A 19839-nucleotide genomic window follows, 5' to 3' on the forward strand; every position below is an offset into this window, starting at 1 on the left:
AGAGGGACCGGGCACCAGGCTTCCTCTATTTGTCACCAGCATGGCTCTGATTGGACCCACGTGTACAAAACTCACCTTTTTAAGTAACGAGATAAAATTGGCTCTGAACTGCCTTTTCCTGACCTAACCGTCTTGTCTTTTTTTGTTTGTACCCAACGTGTAATTGTTGCGCCCCGATGCCTGTGGGCTTTCGGCACAGTATACAAATAAATAAATAAATGTGCTTGTGCTTAATTCTCATTTTTCGAATCCAACACATCCACAGGCTCCAAGACAAAAGTCCTGTGTGATTCCGAGGAGTGTGATGTAGAGACTGGAAAATGGGTTTGAGAGGGCAGGCACATTCACATCCCCAGTGTGTGAGAAACCTTCTGTTACAGACCTCGGCACACCTGCTTGGAGAGGAATAGACACTAATTGAGACTTAAAAATGGACCCTTCCCTTTTGTCCTTTTTTGTTCATTGTGTCTAATATTCCACCACGGCTCAAAATTAAGGTTGGATAAGGAGGAGCTAAAAACAGCTCCTGGTTATCCAGCATTAACCAGTGACCAGGAGCTACCACTGGGGCATGAGGAGCTAGTACTACATAGCGTTCTGCAAATGTAACTTCCACATAAGATTCAATCTTACTATGTATGGTTCCTTATGCTTTAAAGGCATGGTCTAGTAAAAATTTGTATTGACCCAACGGGTCGGCCATGTTTTTTTAAGCCTAGGTGGCTCGATTTTAGAAAACTTTCCTATGGACCTTACCCGAGTTTTCGTCCATTAAACGCACGCGAAAACAAGCACCAGGAAGCCGCCATTTTCTGATAATCCTATCTTTTCCCCGATCGCCCTGGCGGACCTGCTTTTGCGGCACTAAATCAATTCCCCCGCCCCTGAGCCTGTCATCAGCAGACTCGTACCGCCCATTTCCCAACGCCAAAGCACGTCTTGTGTCAACATTCGCTGCGCTTCAGCTAATGACGTGTCGCCATGGAAATGGCAGGACGCCTCTTTCCTCAATAAGTATAAACAGACCGTTTCACAACACACAGCAGCAGATTTTCGATTCCATTCCTCTCTCTGTGTTACTTTGAGTATTCTGTGACTCGTTTCAGTGCTCTGGTCAGCTACCTTCGCCGCTTGTAGCCCGTGTGAACAGATATCAGTACCACCGCTATAAATTATTTTAGTTTGTTTAACACACAATGGCTACAATAATGCCCTACATGTACGAGCCCGAGTATACCGAGGAGGAACTACTGGAAAGGGAAGCACGCGAAAACGATGGGGATTCGGACGCAGTTGGCAGGACGAATCAACAGATGAAGAGCGTGGGCCTAGTCGAATGGACAACGTCTCCACCTGGTGCACATGCAATCGGTGCGAGCTAATGCCAACTGAGGACGAGAACTGCTGCTGCCGAGAAAACTCGGGATGCCTGGCCTACATTTCGGAAGGTGAGCCACGACCACAATGCATCACCGAGCTGCCAGACTTCAGGGCAGCCTGCCTCACACGGGCCGTGTTGAGAATAATGATGGTGCTTATGCACGAACTTCGAGCAACTGTTCGTCCTCGTAATCCGAGTAACGAGTAAGTATACTCTGCTTGTCATGCCACTCCTATTTCATGTTCTTCTACTATATCCATAATTACATCTACATATCATTGTAACGCATGTAAGTCATTCAATAGTGTGCATTGTCTAGATAGCATTTGTCCGTGTAAAATGCCATTAGTTACAAGAATTGTCATTGACAACAAACGTTTATTAAACTTATCTGGGTCATTTAAAAACAGTTTGTTTCATTCCTTTTCACAGGTGGTACAGGCTGGTGGCCTATCGTTCCTTTACATGGTGGCTTCACGGGAGGCTTGGACACCACGTTCGAAGAGTAATACCCGCCTGTGCCGTTCGTGCCATTAGAGAAACGTTCCCGAGTGACAGCGGTCAGTACAGGGGATTTTCTCTCGCTGTGCTGCAACCTGACCTGTATAATCTTTAAAGTCTTGTATTTTTGTGTCATGAAAATAAGATACAAAATAAAACACCACATATATTTTAACAACGTTTGTCTCGATTTTTTAAATGAATCAAGTGTGTCTCCATTCAAGGATGGACGTCAGACACCTGTGCAGGGTGATCACTATCTATCTATCTAAGCTAACATAACATATTCTCGATAATGCATGCACTAAATAACACTTGTTCAAAGTCTTTCAGTAGGTTATGTCTCTATAAAAGTCACACATATATCTATACTAACAATTACCATTGGATTATACAGGCCCTAGGGTCTTGGCCACTATAATACACCGGTTGAAGTGTGGGTCTGTGCTCACAAGAATCTCCGGTATGTGGCATTTGTTATTGATAAGCAACGATATACTATCATTGATATAAAGGCGATATACTGTATATTGATATAAAGGCGGTTCGCGCCGGTGGATGCGCGCTGGCATGGGGGGCTGTGACGGGCGCAAACGGCCAAGGTGCCAAACTACATGTACACTTCAAAAGGTGTCCCACGCCAAGGGGCCATCGGTCACATGGCCTCCTCAGACCCCGTGTCTCCAGGCAGGCCTCCCCTGAGGCAGGCCGCCCCCCTGCAATCCACATAAGTGTGTCTCCATTCAGCAGTCTTCCTGTGCCTTATCTGCACGCCCCAGGGCCATCCATCCCACCCCCCTCTATCAAAGGCGGTTCACACCCAGGGATGAGCGCTGGCATGGGGGGCTGTCCGGGGCGTGAAAGGCCAAGGTGCCAAACTACATGTACACTTCAAAAGGTGTCCCACGCCAAGGGACCATCGGTCACATGGCCTCCTCAGACCCCGTGTCTCCAGGCAGGCCTCCCCTGAGGCAGGCCGCCCCCCTGCAATCCACATAAGTGTGTCTCCATTCAGCAGTCTTCCTGTGCCTTATCTGCACGCCCCAGGGCCATCCATCCCACCCCCCTCTATCAAAGGCGGTTCACACCCGGGGATGAGCGCTGGCATGGGGGGCTGTCCGGGGCGCGAAAGGCCAAGGTGCCAAACTACATGTACAATTCAAAAGGTGTCCCACGCCAAGGGGCCATCGGTCACATGGCCTCCTCAGACCCCGTGTCTCCAGGCAGGCCTCCCCTGAGGCAGGCCGCCCCCCTAATACCACGACATACATACGTCATTCATTCACAAACACACCCCAGTTTCTAATACTTTAAAAACCACTCGATATGTCTCATGAGAACATCTTTGTGCTTTGCAAGTCAACTCTTGAACGTGCTACCTGGGAACCACAGAGATCTATGCTAATCTGCTTGTCGTCGTGCTATCCGTGAACTCTGTGACCGACCGCTTCGAGCATACCCATCAGTGCGCTACCAGTGGCCATCCACCTATTCTCCCGCGACATACTGCTCTGCTTGCTGAACCCAACTGTTTGTTGGTCAAGGTAAGGCCATGTATCCTGGTTATATTTCGCAGATTTTTAAATTTCTATCTATTTTCCAGTAGAGTACAAAATAGTGCTATGTTCATTGGTCTCATTGGTATTGACTTGAGTTTCCATTGCTATGCTATCAATAGATCTATTTATTTTCATCTGTGACTATTGTGATTGAATTGCATCCTTCGGGGTCCAGTCAATAATGTTAGCATGTTTCCTTCTCGTGCAAGACAGAACATCCAAGGGACGAGTCACATGTTCAGATTTCAGTCACATCAATTATACATTTCTGCAACTTATGCAAATACTAAGCAGCACATAATGAACTGGTATAGTTCCTGCGACCAAAACAAACCTTGCATTGATCATTGTATGATTCATCTACTTTTGTATCAAATCTTTACTCTTGAAGATTGTATAATAATGTCGATATTTACTTTTCAGATTCATCAACAAATGCCTGCCTGTTCGATTAGCGGTTGCCCTTCGAAGACCCATGCGAAATCTGAAGGAACTACATTGCATGTATTCCCGAAAACTGTTGATCGAATAAGAGAATGGGTCAGACATTGCGGATATCCACTGTATGAGCTGGAAAGTAGAGTCCAACAAGTCTTAGAGGACAAGAGGGGTGATCGATACCGCATCTGCAGCCGGCACTTTTCCTTGGACATGTACACAACTTCTTGGGTATCAAAGAAGAATAAACGGCGAACGACACGGAAATTGCGTGAAAACGCTATTCCCACTCTATTCGTCCACATTCCGCCACCGGTGAGTCAAGTGTCTGGATTTAGCTTTAGGCCTTGCGGTAGTGTGTAGCCGAATGGATTAATAGATATTGTAGGTGTTCTATCCCTTGTAATAATTTCGATATTGATATGAGTGTATACTTTTTTGAATAATGACATTTATCAATATTTTCTTTTTCGATTTCATAACCCACAAACGCAATGTATATATATATGGGGACAGGGAACTGTGCTGTATTGAGCATTTTTCAAGTATTCTGTCGGCTTACATGGCTATTTTTAATATTGGCATTTCATTATCAATCATTAATTGACCTTTACAACTTCTTGACTATCCCTTGAATCTGAAGCAAGAACATTCTACATCCTTGACGTGGTCGCAGTTATCAACCACTTCTAGCGCGTATCAGGTAATCTTACTAGGCTAATCCGCTACAGACTTGTTTTATGCATGTCAAGTAATAGTTTTATTCTATCGTGTAATTATTTTACAGAATGTTTGGTTACTGCTTTCCAATTAATATACACCTTAGTTATCGTCCACTGGTGTTTGTTTTCAGTTATAATTAGTGTTATCCATACTAATGCAAGTACTGTCTTTCAGGGAGATGCTGAAGCGTCCGCCACATCTACAACGTTTCTAGATGTTCCTCACCAGCAGGAGGTATGCATACTGACAGCTCCATCGAGCGTCATCATCAGAGCTGGAATTCTTGTCGTTTGATTGTTCTACACAATGTTTCATTCGTGGTTAGCCGTTGATATGTACCTGTGCTGTCGACCCCAGGTGTATTTTATGTTTTCGCAATTGTAATCCTCACTAATGCAAGTACTATGTTTCAGGCAGTTGATGGAGCGTCAACCCCTGCACTTGATGCAGAGCCTGACATTCAAGTATACGAATCGGCGCAACAGCTTTCGGAAGTGCGCACTACATTTGCAACATCCATAGATATTCTTCAGCAGCACGAGGTATGGATAATGACAGCTCCATCATGCGTGATCATATAACGTGATTCCATTTGCTATACTTTCTTCCCTATTAACGCAAGTGCTGTGTTTCAGGGAGACGACGGAGCTTCCACCACAATCACAACATCTCATTTAGATGATGCAGATGTAAAGGAATCGTTGAAATAAGTCGATGAAATGTGATCATATTTGGATTTTCCTTGATTCTTTTGGACAATGCATCTTTCGCGGTTATCTCTTTATATGTACCTGTGCGTTCGACCCCAAGTGTGTGTTGTGTTTCCAATATTGAAAAGCATACTAATGCAAGTACTGTGTTTCAGGGAGATGCGGATGCCTCCTCTCCAATACAACCATTCATGGCAGTCCATGCAGAGCCAGAGGTATGGATACTGACAGTTCCATCGAAATAGATCATCACTGGTCGAATATTTGTCCTTTGATTGTTGCACACAATGTTTAAATCGTATTTGGCTATTGAGATGTACCTGTGTGTTCGTCCTCACGTGTGTTTTATGCTAACAATATTTTGATACATAGTAATGAAAGTACTATGTTTCAGGGAGACGATGGAGCCTCATTCCGTGCTGTCTATGCGGATACAGAAAATATAGTCCTTGCAGCGCAAGAGGAAGGGAGGACATGCGGAAACGAATCGGAGCTACAGCGTGCAGATGTTGAAGGTCGAGTCAAAAAAGTTGCAAAGAAAAAAAAACAAAAAAAGGTTAGTTACAAACAGTTCATAACTTTAAAAAAATGTTTGTGGTGGGGACTATTTTATGTTTTTTTCCAGTCAATTCTACTACACTCCATCTTGTGTTTAAACTGAACATCCCTTTTCCAATATCTCCTCCAGTTACCCGTGGGTGTCAGAACTATACACACACAGACAGTGAAGCGAATGAGAGATGTGGCTTGCCAGACCGTGTACACTATGGAGGAACTATTAATTGAGGCGAGGCGTGTTCAGGCTCGAGATGCTCATGTCCAATGGCCAGAACATGAATTAACTGTGTTTGGAGACTACAGCAAAGTTGCATTGGACCATAGCTATAGTGCGACCGGACCACCACAAGAAGATTTTATTGAATGTATTGAAGATAGCTTTGAAGTAGTTGCGGATCAATTTACACAATCTACACCCGCCAAAAATTTGCCACCAAAAAACCTGTCGACATTGTTGTGTTCTCCCATCAATGTTGAAGTAATAGATGTTGAAATGAAAGTGAATGAACCAGCCGCAGCATCCATAGACGCATCAGAACTTGATATCAGTGATATTACTTTCCAATGTGTTGAAATCTCCACAACGTCAAAGGCCGAAACAACGTTGACGCAGGATGACAGTCTAATGAAAGAGAGCAAATAACATTGTATTCGACAGTTGTTTGATGGAAATTATAAGTATGCTGAAATGTGTGCGTTCCATTAGAGGGAATGTATGTGGGAAGCCATTGATTAATGTGACTCGTCAAATAAAAGGCAGTAACGTCAAAATAAATGCCGCCTGTAGATTAAATCATAGGTTCTCGTGGTCTGCACAACCAATGCTGGGGAAAATGCCAGCAGGCAATCTACTGTGTGCAGCTGCATCACTTTTTAGTGGCTCCAGTTTTAGAAAGTTAGAGGCTTTCTTTCAGTTTGTGGGACTCCATTTCATTTCTAAAGCGCTGTACTACACATACCAACGTGATTATCTGTTTCCGGCCATTAGTGATGCTTGGAAAATTGAACAATTGTCTCTAGCAAGTACATTCGAAGGCAAACGATTCAGGCTAGCCGGCGATGGACAGTGCGATAGCCCTGGATTTTCTGCCAAGTACTGCACCTACCACTTTCAGGACATGGATAGTAAGAAAATTGTGAGTTTGGTGGTCGTGCAGGTAACACAATGTACATTGTCAGTGGCCATGGAGAAACTAGGATTTATAAAATCAGTGGAACATCTACAATCGAGGGGGATGCACATCGACCTCATAGCCACGGATAGACACGTTTCAATTGCCAAGACAATGAGAGAGCAGTTCCCACATATTAAACATCAATTTGACGTATGGCATCTTGCTAAATCAATCAATAAGAAAATCTCGGCTGCAGGAAAAAAAAAAGGTTTTGAAAATATTTTGCAGTGGTCACATTCTATCACCAACCATCTTTGGTGGAGCTCAAAAACTTGTGAGGGGTCAGTGGAAATACTACTTGAAAAATGGCGGTAACTGATGCACCACTGTACCAACGTTCACCGCTGGACAGCAAATGAACATTTCCAGCAATGTGAACATGGCCCTTTGTCCCCAGAGGAGGCACTGAAGAAGAAGTGGTTGATTCCATCTTCACCGACACACAAAGCCATTGAGAAGATTGTTTTCGACAAAACTCTCAAGAGATTTGAGAGGACTGACAGAATTCTGTCACACAGGAGATTTGGAGGTGTTCCACAATATGTGCCTAAAGTACAGGCCAAAGCGCTTGCATTTTAGCTTTCGGGGCATGAAACATCGCACTCTACTAGCGGCCTTGGCCCATAACAGCAATGTCGGACGTGAACAATCTAGGACTAGGGGTAAAGTAAGGATGCCTCGCTACACTAAGGTGTTTTCAAAACGAAGTAAGCAATGGGTGATCAAACCAGTCTATGATGAAATGCAGTTCGACTTTGTGAAAGGCCTTATTGTTGCTGTGTTAGAGAAGCACAGATATGGAATTTTGGACGTTTCTATACAGAGCAGTGATCCATTGCCACCGAACATTGCGACTGTGCCATGCCCACCCGATGCACAGCTGATTGTGAAGTACAAATCCCGGTTTAAATAATTGCAATACGATTGTCTTTTTGTAAATAAATGTTATTGTACAGTGTACCTGTAAACCTAACCCCTAACTTCACCATCATGGGTGGCGAACAAGCTGGGTGTCATCTTTGAATTCTCTCTATTCACCTCACATATGTGTATGTATATATTTTTCTCATGTCTCATCTCATGTAAATGTAAATGCTGCGCACTGTTAACGGAGGGGAGGCTTGCGTATTGCAAAAAATAAAACAAACAAACAATAAATCTCACTTTTAACTCAACTCCTGTGGTACTTTATACTTTCCCTGACCTTCCGCCAAAAATTAAATGTCTCAATTTGGGCTGCAAAGCTCGCAGACAACGGTGACAAAATTGGGGCACTTAGAACGCGCCAGCCAAGCGGGCCGTGGCATTTGGGAGAGAAGCCAGTTCCCATTTGCACATTGAGGCGCACTACATAGAGGGATTCTAAACTTCAAGTTCTCATAGATGCCTATACTACGTGATGTTGCAAATAAAGAATGCGAAGGACAGCGCCCAGATGAGGCCCACAGGTCGCACTGGAAGTATAAGGGTCTATTGTTTTTTGACCTTGAGACCGGGACCATGCCGAAAGAACTACATTTGAAGGGAGTGCGCAATAACGTAAGACGATAAGGCAGAAAATTCAGAAACTAGACCGAGTTTCAGTTTTAGGTCAGTATACGAAAAATCATTGTTAAGAGCACGGTCCGTTTTACAGACTGCATTACGAAGAGACACAATGGAAATTTCAAATATAATGTAAGTAAATCTTTACACGCTTTTATCCCGGAATGAAGATTTAATGAATGGATGCATGAATAAATGAATGAATGAAGAGCTAGGAAAAGCAAGTAAAACTGTTCGTAGTGGGCACATGGGCATGCAGGTCCACTGGTCTCACCGATCTCGCTCCATGGCCCAGCCACTTTTCCCTGCACTACGGGACTGTCTCTGTATCCTTCAGCCCCTTCTCCCGGCATTTACCTTGCACTTGCCACCAGCTGGCCCTATTATTTAATTTGTATTCAACTAACCTTGTACAGCCCATCCCCATGCGCGATCAGAAAGACACCTGGCCTAGTAGGATCGTTGTCTGTCTGCCCTTGTTCCCCACCTGCCTCGTCACGCCTAGTAACACTTGAGTATAGGCGCGTTACAAATGCCATATCATATATCATATCATTCCTCACGCATGTAGACTGTCGTTTATCATTGTGTGTTGGCCTCGATTTATCTCGTTACTTTTCTCATTGATTTTAGAGACGAACATACTCCATTGAACTACCCTTGCAAGCAAATAGTTTCTGATCGGCCGTAATAAATAAAATGAGTAATATTAATGAAGTTCGGCTAGCAAGACTAGTTATCATTTTTTTGTTTTCATAACAGGTATTTGATCCCTTACTGCCACTGCCATCTGTTTGAGACACCGGCGGATGGATTCTTCAGCAGACACCTGCAGCTTCGTGTCAACAACTGGAGCACGATCACCATATTATGGGACGATCGCCAAGGGCCCACATGCCCTTACGCTGTGCTAGTGGCTAGAAGCAACATAACAACCTTTAGGCTGGACTAGTGCCTAGTTGATGGAACAGACTTGCGGTTCACCGCGCTTCCAAAGTGATTCTTTTTACGAAAATAAACACCCTGTGTACCATAAAGGAACACCGCGTGACTCAAGATGAAACGTAACAGTTATTGCGGATACAGATAAAAGAAAATAAATGGCTTCCGGAGTTCATATGTCAATTGCTGAATATTCTCTAAACATTTAATGTCAAATAAATGTACTTTACCAAATGTACCGTGTTGCTGTTTCATTGTAAAGTACAGTTTCATATTCCGAATTGTGGCGCGCTGTGTTGTGAGTTGATCTGTGTTGGTTTCCGGGTTCTGTGTGGAGTCGCGCAGAAGACGACTGGGCGCGTTTGCCTACGCAGCACAGTAACGTCACGGGGAGAGGCGGGGAATATGAATGTTTTGATAATGTCAGGTTCAGGGGCGGGGGAATTGATTTAGTGCCGCAAAAGCAGGTCCGCCAGGGCGATCGGGGAAAAGATAGGATTATCAGAAAATGGCGGCTCCCTGGTGCTTGTTTTCGCGTGTGTTTAATGGACGATAACTCGGGTAAGGTCCATAGGAAAGTTTTCTAAAATCGAGCCACCTAGGCTTAAAAAAACATGGCCGACCCGTTGGGACAATAAAAATGTTTACTAGACCATGCCTTTAATGCCATGTAGATGTGTCCTGGTGTTTATTTTTAGATTGCCCAAATGCACACAGTTAAATTCACATAGGTGTTTGTTCAGCATCCGTTGGCCTGGCGAGCCAAAAGTAGCTCCTGGTAGCTGTTGCTGTCAAGGCACGTTTACCCTATGCAGGAGCTAAATGGCTCCCAGCTCCCCTCCAATTTCGAACCCTGTTCTACCCTGTGCAATGCATTTGAATTGGACATTGAACCTGGCCCCTTTTCATTAAGGTTAGCCCTAGTGTGTTTTCAGGTGGTGGGAGGTGCACACTGTTGGCTGCCCACCTGGGAACTTCTGACCTAACACCTTACAGAAGCTTTGACCTCTATTTTGCTAAATACTCCTGCTGCAGCACTGAAGGTCAAATGGACAGCTGCCGCCACCAAAATATGTTTGGTCAAACTTAACAAAAATAAATTAGAATATGCGTTGAACTGTACATTTTGTTGCTGTAAAGTGTTTGTTTGTGACATGAGTGATTTGTTTTTTTTTTCTCCCGATATATCGACTTCCAGAGATTTCAAACATCTGGCCTGGAGATTTCTGTTGGCGAACTGGGGAAAGTAGTCCATGCTGTGCATTATCTTTTCAGGTAAGAGACTGCGTTTGTACTCTGGCACCAATTAACAAACAAAATGGAAACATAGAACCGCGCATGCAGAGCATTTTAGGCGTAGAAGCAACAGGCCGCCGTCACAAAGCACCCTGCCTGCATATCTCTGGATCTGCTTTGTGGCAGGGCAGAATCGGCGCAGGCGAACGGTGCTGCAGAGGGGCGTGAGCCCAAGAGCAAATCACGTTGTGATTGGGTGCACACTCGAAGGCGGGCCATTCATGTCTCCTCCCCGCACATTGTGCAGGCGGCCGGAATCGATGAGGACAGGTTCCCTTTTATGAATTCTGCCACCTGCAGAATGCATGCCTTTTCCTCATTGAGGAGCGCACACGGAACAAGCGAGCGAATGAATATTGTGGGACAATGTTTTTGTTTATATGTGTATGATAAGATGCCTTCATCCGCTAGGAGTAATGTAAAGAAAGGAAAGCTCGGCCGTGATGGGTTTGCGAGAGTACATCCAGTCATATCGCCAGTGTGAGAGAAACCTTCTGGTACAAGCCTCTGCATATCTGCTTGGAGAGGAATAGTCACGAATTGCGACTTAAAACGGGGCTCTAGCCTTTTTACTCATGTCACGCCTAGAAACACTTGTGTACAGGCGCGTTATGAATGCCATATCATATCATTAGGTCTAATATTCTATCCTTTGCAATGCTTTTGAATGTCAATGTTAAACCTGGCCCCTTAGTCAATTTAGCCCTAATGATTTTTCAAATGGTGGGATGTGTGCTGTTGAATGCCTACCACCTACGAACCTCTGACAGAGCAATTTAAAAAAGCTTAGGCATATATCTTGATAAATACTTGTGCTGTAGAACATTGAATGGCATTGAACTCTTGTAAACATGTTACTTGATGAGATATTTAAAAAACAACACCTTTAGAACTTATCTAATTTAATTGCTCCTCCGTTTCTTTGCAGGCCATCAATCAGTCTTAATTGTTTTGCATTCGTTTATTTTCAGTACTGCCGCAAAACACAGTCTATCTGCAGAAGAATTGTCCTCCATTTTGGTTGAAGCCAAGACTGCGTTGCCAAAGCAAATCTTGCAAGTCCTTCACCGCGTGTGGACTGAGCAGGGTGAATCTTTGTCCTTGTCGGAAGATGCTAGAAAAGTTGCAGCAGGCGGGCAGGTGAGATCCAGATTGAAAAGTTGTTTCCACTTTCGAAGCTCCGGTAGTTCAGTTGTAGACTTTTTACAGAGCGCTTAACCTCGAAGTACAAGATGTGGTGAGCATATTAGAGGTATCTAAGCCCCATAGGGATACCAGGTTGCCCTCTAATAGTTTAAGCTTGTCACCAGTCTGACCCGTATGCATGCATCTGGATGCAGTGGCCGTAATGCATGCACCTGTACACATTTGATTTTTATTTTTTGTTGTAAAAATGTGCTATTTTAGTGTTGGCAGTCTGATCAACCGCACTGGTAGCCATATCATTTGAAAATGTGGTGGCTGGTGGTGCGTGTTTTTAATGTTGCTAACATTGTTCATGTTCTTGTTAGGTCTTTCTAAGGAGTTGCGAGGCTTAGGAGGACATCTTGTATTCCTAAGATGTGCATGGGTATAGATGCAAACTTGGAAATTACATATATGACATTTGATATGATATTTATAACGCGCTTAATACCCAGAGGTTTCTAAGTGCGACCCGGGGATCGAACCCGTGTTGCCCTGTGTCGTCCTGCTTCCAAGGCGAGCACGTTGCCCCTGAGCTATCCTCCCATGGCGAAGCATTTGCTTGTAGAAGGATTTTTTCTGTTGACGCTGTACACCGACCAACAGTCAAAGAATCACTGGGAAAACTGCCAGGTTTTAATGGGAAGTGAAGATGTTTTTTTCAGGCTAGGCATGTTTGCAGGGAGGGATTTCTTAAGCATAAGAGCCTGACCTGAAGAGGAACTATCTCCTCTGCTTTTCAACCATTAATACTGAAATGAGGTTAAGTGAAGGTTATCTGAGTACCAGCCCAGGGTGACATAGTAGCTTGAGTGCTTTTCCTGTACAAAGGCTTGGCTAAGGCCATGGCTAATATAGTGTGCTGTGCGGAGAAAACAGAATAATTTGCTGTACAAAACCCATAACGTGCACTGCCAGGACGGTTAATGCAGCCTCCAGACTTTGATCTGAATCAATCAGACTCCTCCATTCTCTCTCTGGTCCTCCCGCTGCCCTTCCTCCATCTGTCAGGATCAGGAATTCAGACTGCAAACTTGGCAGTGAACAACCCATAACTCTCAACCCCCCACGCTGTAACTTTGATTTGTAATGTAACATGCTATAGAAACCAACGAACCGAATACTATGCATCTCTATTCTGGGCCCCAGTCATCAAGTGGAATGCAGAGGTGTGTGTCAATTGCAGCCTTAGCAGAAGAGTGTGGCAAGTCATGGTATAATGGATGGTTGTAATTTGACCACTTCACTGCTGCTGTTAGCACAAGCGATTTTAAGTTGCTGAAGTAGTAAGAGACCTATACAGAGCACCACTAGTTGTATGTGCTGCCCACAGCAGAAATATTCGGAATAAAGATGTCAAACTTGAATCCCAGTGTATGGAGTACAGGGGGCAGGAGCAAGGATGAAAAGAGCACATATCCGCGAGTGCCAATAGCATTTGACGCAAAAGTCCACAATGTGATCTACCAGCATCACTTCCATCTCTTGGCCAAAAGATCCTGCATGTAAAATGAACAGGATATCGGGCCCGGGACCTGATATCAAGAGCTCAAACCGCCCAGACCACTCTAGAACATCCACCCACATGGGCCACACCCAACCCCACCGAACATTTCAGGTTCCAAAAAACATCACTAGAAGACATACAGAAAGCCTTAGCTGCCATGAAGCCCACGGCATGCTCAGAAAACATACTGCCACCCAAAATAATAATAGAGAATGCAGACCTATTCGCACCACTACTCATGAAAATCGTCAACACATCTTTCCGGGACAAGGTAGTGCCCATGAGTATAAAGACTGTCCCAGTCACCCCTCTAGTTAAGAAGCCCAACCTCGATCATCGAGATCCTACCAACCTAAGACCTATCACCAATTGCAATTGTATCTTGAAGGTGCTAGACAAGATCGCCACCTCGCAATTACAAGCCTACGTGGAGACTAACAACATATTACACCATAAACAATCCGGCTTCCTTGCTGCGCACAGCTGCGCACAGCACTGAAACTGCGATGTTAGATCTCCAGACCCACATGCTAAATATCCTCGACAAAGGGAAGACTGGACTACTTGTGCTACTTGATCTGAGCGCTGCTTTTGACCTCTTTGATCACAGATTTATTAAATGTGCGCTAGAAAAAGTTGCAAATTGCTCAGAGGATGCAATTGCATGGCTCCTATCATTTCTCTCCAATAGGAAATCTAAAGTTCATTGGGGTGGCAAATTCTCCTACGCAATTGACATTCTTTGCGGCGTCCCACAGGGAGCCAGCATATCGTTTGAGAGGGCAGGGAGGCCATTCCAGAGGGAAGCCCCTGCAGAGGAAAGAGACCTACCTCCCACTCTGCCTGGAGAAGGGTCTGACCATCAGAGAGTTGGAGGTAGCTGAGCGAAGGGCTCGAGAATAAAGATGTTTAGGAAGAGGGAGTTGCATGTAGTGCGGGCCCCGGCCCAAGAAAGCCTTGTGGACAATGCAGAGGGTCTTGAACTTGATCCTTGCAGCCACCGGGAGCCATTGGAGAGATTTCAAGGCTGGAGAGATACGATCCCTGGGCTTGAGGCCAAAGACAAGTCTTTCAGTTCTGTTCTGATTAGTTGCAAAGGGCAGAGAATGGAGGAAGGCAGGTTGAGAAAGAGGCTGTTGCAATAGTCCAGCCTAGAGAGAACCAGGGCTCTGGAGACGTTGAGCTTCTGGGGGAAAGTGAGAAAAGGAAGAATACCTCTGAGGAGGTGCAGCTGGTAGTGGGACCTCTTAGAGAGGTCTGTGATGTGAGGAGAGAAGGAGAGAGTGGAGTCCAAGATGATCCCAAGGTGATCCCAAGATTTTTCGTCTGACAGGAAGGCGCAGGAAGAGGGTCCAAGGAGGGCAGCCAGAGTGAAAGGGGGGGAAGGGGCAGCAGGGGTCCCAATGAGGAGGATCTCAGTCTTGCTGGCATTGAGGCTGAGATCGTTGGACGCGCACCATTCCTGAATCGCGGATAGACAGTCAGGAATGAGCGAGAGAGGAGAGGAGGCAGAGGGGAGCCTGAAGGAGAGCTGAGTGTCATCCGCATAACAGTGAAAATTAGAGGAGAAGGTAGAGATGAGGTGGGCCAAAGGGGACACGTAGATGTCGAAAAGCCAGGGTGAGAAGTTGGAGCCCTGGGGAACACCACATGTGAAGAGGGAGGTGGTGGAGAGAAAGGACCCCAGTTGAACCTGAGATGGGTGGTCCAGGAGGAAGGAGGTCAGCCATGCTAGGGCCTGATCCGGGATGGCTAGGTTCGCACAGAGACGATTGATCAGGATAGCATGGTTGACTGTGTCAAAATTAGAGGAAACATCAAGGAGGATGAGGACAGAAGGAAGGCTCTAGTCGAGATAAGTGAGCATATCTTCACTGGTGTTCTGGAGAGCAGTTTCCGTGCCTCTGGCTGCTCTGAAGCCAGACTGATGGTCAGGGAAAAAAACCAACAGATTCAGTGTGGAAGCTGGGAGATGGCCAGCTTTTCCAAGAGTTTGCTCAGGAAAGGAGTGCTAGAGGTCGGGTAGTAGTTTACCAGACAGGAAGGATCAGCGGAAGGTTTCTTCAGGAGGGGGTGCACAAGGGCGTGTTTAAGGGGAAGGGGAAAGTTCCAGTGGCAAAAGAGTGATTCCAGAAATCAGCCAAGGCTGGAGCGAGGGTGTCGATGCAGTGCTCGATGGTTCTGGAGGAGCAGGGGAGCACCTGCTTGGATGACACTTTCATAGGTCTGACTTAGAAACATCCTCTGGAGTGAGCACAGAAAAAGAGGAGAAAGGAGGAAGAGAAGGAGATGCAGCCATAAGGGGGCCCAGGAGCGGTACAGGGAGAAGGGGAAAGAGAGTAGGAGAGTGAGGACAGAATGTCCTGAGTTTAAGTGGTGAAGTGAGAAGCCAGAGTTGTGCAAGGGGCCTAGCAGGGAACAGGAGAGGTGGAGACTGCAACAGGATTGGCCTGCTCCCTGCACATTTTGAAGAGTTTGGGTGTGTTGTTAGAGGCCGTAGAGACGCAGGCTTGGATGTGGGCTCCCTTCTTAGAAAGGACAGAGCGTCTGTATAACCTTTTGGAGCGGGCGGCAGGCCAGTTTTTCAGAGGATGTGCCCGATGCCCTCCTCTTCCTCTCAGCCACCCTGCACTTGCATTTTAGTGTGGCGAGGTCAGAGTCCTATCAAGAGTTGCACTTTGAGGTAGGCTTCAGGTTTCAGGCTGATTCTCATGACGGGTGCAAGGACATCAAGAGGGAGTGATGGAAAGATGCAGGCTAGAGAGGCCTCTGTCAGAGTGTGAGACAGCCGCCGCAGGAGGAGGAGGAGAGAAAGTAGCGGCAAAGGCCTCCACTAGCACACGCATCATGGACCGGATGACGGAGAAGGTTGGTGGAAATGCTGGGTTAGTCTTCACCTGGGGGACAGAGAGCTTCAGGTGGGAGGAGAGCAGAACGTTGTCAGTCCAAGACGGTGTTAGACAGGGGGATGTCAGAAGAGATTAGAACATCCAAGTTGTGCCCGGCAGAATGTGTTGGGCCGGAGGTTAGGAGAGAGTGTAGCGCAGAGATTGTGGAAGAGCCCTCAGGAGGGGTTGGAAGCATTTAGATGGATGGTGAGGTCTCAGAGTAGGAGAAGTTGAGAGGTAGAGACAAGGAGAGCAGAGGAGAGGTCAGCCCATTCAGACATGAAGAGGACAACCTGGCAGGTGGCCTGTAAATAGTGGCCACAGTTAGAGAGAGGCCAGGGGAGATAGAGAGCCTGCAGACCAGGCATTCAATGGAGGAATAGGCCTGCGTAGGGATGACCGAAGCAGGGACCCACTTGGGAAAGATCAGGGCCGCTCCACATCCAGGACGGTTGGTTCTGGGTTCGGAGAGGATCTTGTAGCCCTCGAGGAGGAGAGTATCAAAACTCATTACAGAACTGGGCATGAACTAGGTCGAATTCTTGAAGGAGGTGACGGATGTCAGAGGAGTGTTTGACACCGGAACAAGAGTTGAGAGTAGCAAAGTGGAGCAGGTTGCCACATTTGAAAGACTTCCGTGCAGGGGTACAGGCTTGAGGTACGCCCTGTGGAGGTGGTAGAGGGGCCAGAGGATGGCAGAGGAGGAGGAGGAGGAGGAGGAGGAGGAGGAGGAAGAAGAAGAAGATCAAGAGGAGGGTGCCGAAACACGTTTCTGGGGTTGCCGTTGGTACTCTTGTTCAGAGGAGCATTGCCTAGCATTTCGGTGCTGGACTGCTCTTGTGGGTGGGACAAAGACAGACTGATATGCAAATGGAAATCTCACCTTTGTGAAAGGTACAGTGAGCCAAAACGTGGTTGTAGACCCTCCCAAGTCGGCACCTTCCCATAGATCAGGTTATTTAGCCGTGTTTGTTCTCAGTAGAGGGGCTCCCAGACCTTTTTGTGTATATCTCTAAGAATCCCAAATTGTCAACCCAGGTATGTCACATGTATATATTTGTATGGCGCTCTGGGTTTTTTGGAGTCAAATGTAGCTCCCGGTATTGTGCACTGTTAAAGTCATCAGTCTCTTCTGTCTGGACCCATGGATGAAGCTCTGTCTGAGAAGTCTCGACACACTGATTTAACAAGGGACTTTGGCAGGAGTGATAGTTTAGCAAATACCAGACTTTAGGTCACTACTTGCAGAACATTAAGCCAGTGGGCATGATGAGGTCAAAAGACTGGTCAATGGCTGTGGGCTCAACTGGGCTTAATACAGGGCTGGAATTTGTGAATGGACCAAGCTGGCACCTCCAGCATAAAGAGCAAAGGAAGAGGAGCCCGAGTTACAATCATTAAAACTTGTAGCTTAAAGTAAAGGATGGACAGAAGCTAAGATATAAATCAAGAGATAAGTGCATAGGAAAGACCGTACTAAAGGACAAAGGGGGGATTATGAAGGATGAGTGTACAGGGTAAACCACCATGAACAAAACGCTAGTTTGTTGGCTCTGCAATGTGACCGAACCATGAACTTTAAGTGAGATCACTAAATCATTTTTCTGCCATTTGCTCTGTCAATGGCCCAGCATCGTTCTACAGGAAGAGAGCGACGGTTGTGTATGTGAGGTGGTATAAAGTATCCACTCATTTGCACCCTTGGTAAAACGAGTAGCATTCTGAAACGTATACAAATAACAAAGCAGGGTGGCTTGGAAAGATTTCTGAAGTAGGAAAAGGCTGATGAGGGATCAATTACAGGATGCCAAGAAAACTAAGTCGGATGGTAACTATACAGGACATTGAGTTTAGAGTAGAAAAGTATAGAACAGGAAAGAAGAGGGTTTACACAGGAGGGCTTTGCTTTTGTTCCCTCTAGACAAACACTCATGAGCTGGGAACCTTACATTACACTTTGGCACCAATCCAGATACAAGTGTGAGGGGTCAGAAATATGAGGCTGACACATTTTGTATGATTTCTCAAAATACGCCATTTTATTAAATCACACATTTCATCAAACGCCTCACTACCACTACCCTGATGAGGATTTCCCTGCCTATCAAAAACTATAGGAAACACTCTAACAAAGGATATCTGGCCCTCGCACTTGACCATAAAATACACAAGTAAATATGGCAATTCACAACAAACATCAGCAATGGTATTTCTTACATATTCACAATCTCTCTTTATAACCTGGGTGAGCTCCCCTTCCCCAGGTTTCAAGTTGAGGTTAATTTCAATGTTCAACATAAGGAAACAGGGAATGTTTTGGGTCACAGTGCTTTTCCACAACTTAGAAATGTCATGGGAGAAATGCAATTCCTTGTCAGATTCAAGAAATACAACTTCTGGCAAGTTAAAATAACACAACCTCTTGGTAGCACTTCTCAAGTCTCTTTAACTTTTATGAGTCTGAGTTTATTTTTTTGTCGGGATGACTACACAGCACCCCTACTTCCACCAGGATAATTCTCATACCCAGTTAACTTAGATTCACCGTGCGGGCCTACTCGCCTGCCCCATCGTGTTCTGCATTCAACTGGGCTTCTGAAGTTTAAATCTACTGACAACCAAAGACTTATCACAGCTTCAACAATCTACAACTTTGCGATTTTTAGCAACATTTTCCAGAAAAGACAATATTCACATCAGTGCTCATCAACACATTCATGTAGGCAAGGCACTCTTCCTCTAAACATTAACCTTTCAGAAAGGCAGCCTCTTTGCCATTTGTCTTTCTGCAGCATTAATATTTACCACAACGTGAACAGATTGTATCTTTGTGACTTTGAACAGTTTTTCTGAAAAGACAAGATCCACGTTAGTGCCCCTCAACACTTCCAAGTAAGCAAGGCACTCTTCTTCTGAACAACCACTTTATCAAAAGGGAAGTCCCTTTGCCACTCTTGTCTTTCTGCAACAACAACAAAATAAAGTTTGTCTTTATGGATATAATTCTACCTTTTCTCCTTATGGCTTTAGTAATGTGAGTGATACCAACTTTGAGGGAACATTTACATCCAGCAGGTTTCACCTTTTTACAACCTTGCATTCACCTATTTACACTCTGCCCACCAAAGCAGCTTAATGCTATCCCTGTTAGTCTCATTTGGCTGAAGACAAAACCTGCACAACTCTTGGCTAGGACAATGCTTGCACCACGCTTGGCTCTGAGAAAAAAATGCTTCTTTCACTCTTGACTTGGGAAATGCAGGTTTCACTCTTGGCTTGAGCAATGCTTGTTCCCTTCAAACTTGCAAGTCAATGTTCAGTCACTTAACTTCAGTGCAACATTGACTTCAACAACTTCATAATGGACTCATTGGTTAATCTTTACCTCAGAGTTATTTTTAAGCACACGCTACCAGTCTTATCTGTTTCAG

General features: G+C 45.4%; 1 protein-coding gene across 1 annotated transcript in view; it reads left to right on the forward strand.

Annotated features, from left to right (window-relative positions):
- Nucleotides 1-19839, forward strand: part of COMMD6 (COMM domain containing 6) — a 351187-nt gene that overhangs the window by 151133 nt on the left and 180215 nt on the right. The window contains exons 4-5 of the mRNA XM_069639380.1: nt 10731-10807; nt 11800-11968. Of these exons, the coding sequence (XP_069495481.1) occupies nt 10731-10807; nt 11800-11968 (246 nt within the window). The remainder of the gene's footprint in view (nt 1-10730; nt 10808-11799; nt 11969-19839) is intronic.

The sequence above is a fragment of the Ambystoma mexicanum genome, chromosome 7q (genome assembly GCF_040938575.1).
Source record: "Ambystoma mexicanum isolate Mex_15411 chromosome 7q, UKY_AmexF1_1, whole genome shotgun sequence".
Taxonomy (NCBI): domain Eukaryota; kingdom Metazoa; phylum Chordata; class Amphibia; order Caudata; family Ambystomatidae; genus Ambystoma; species Ambystoma mexicanum.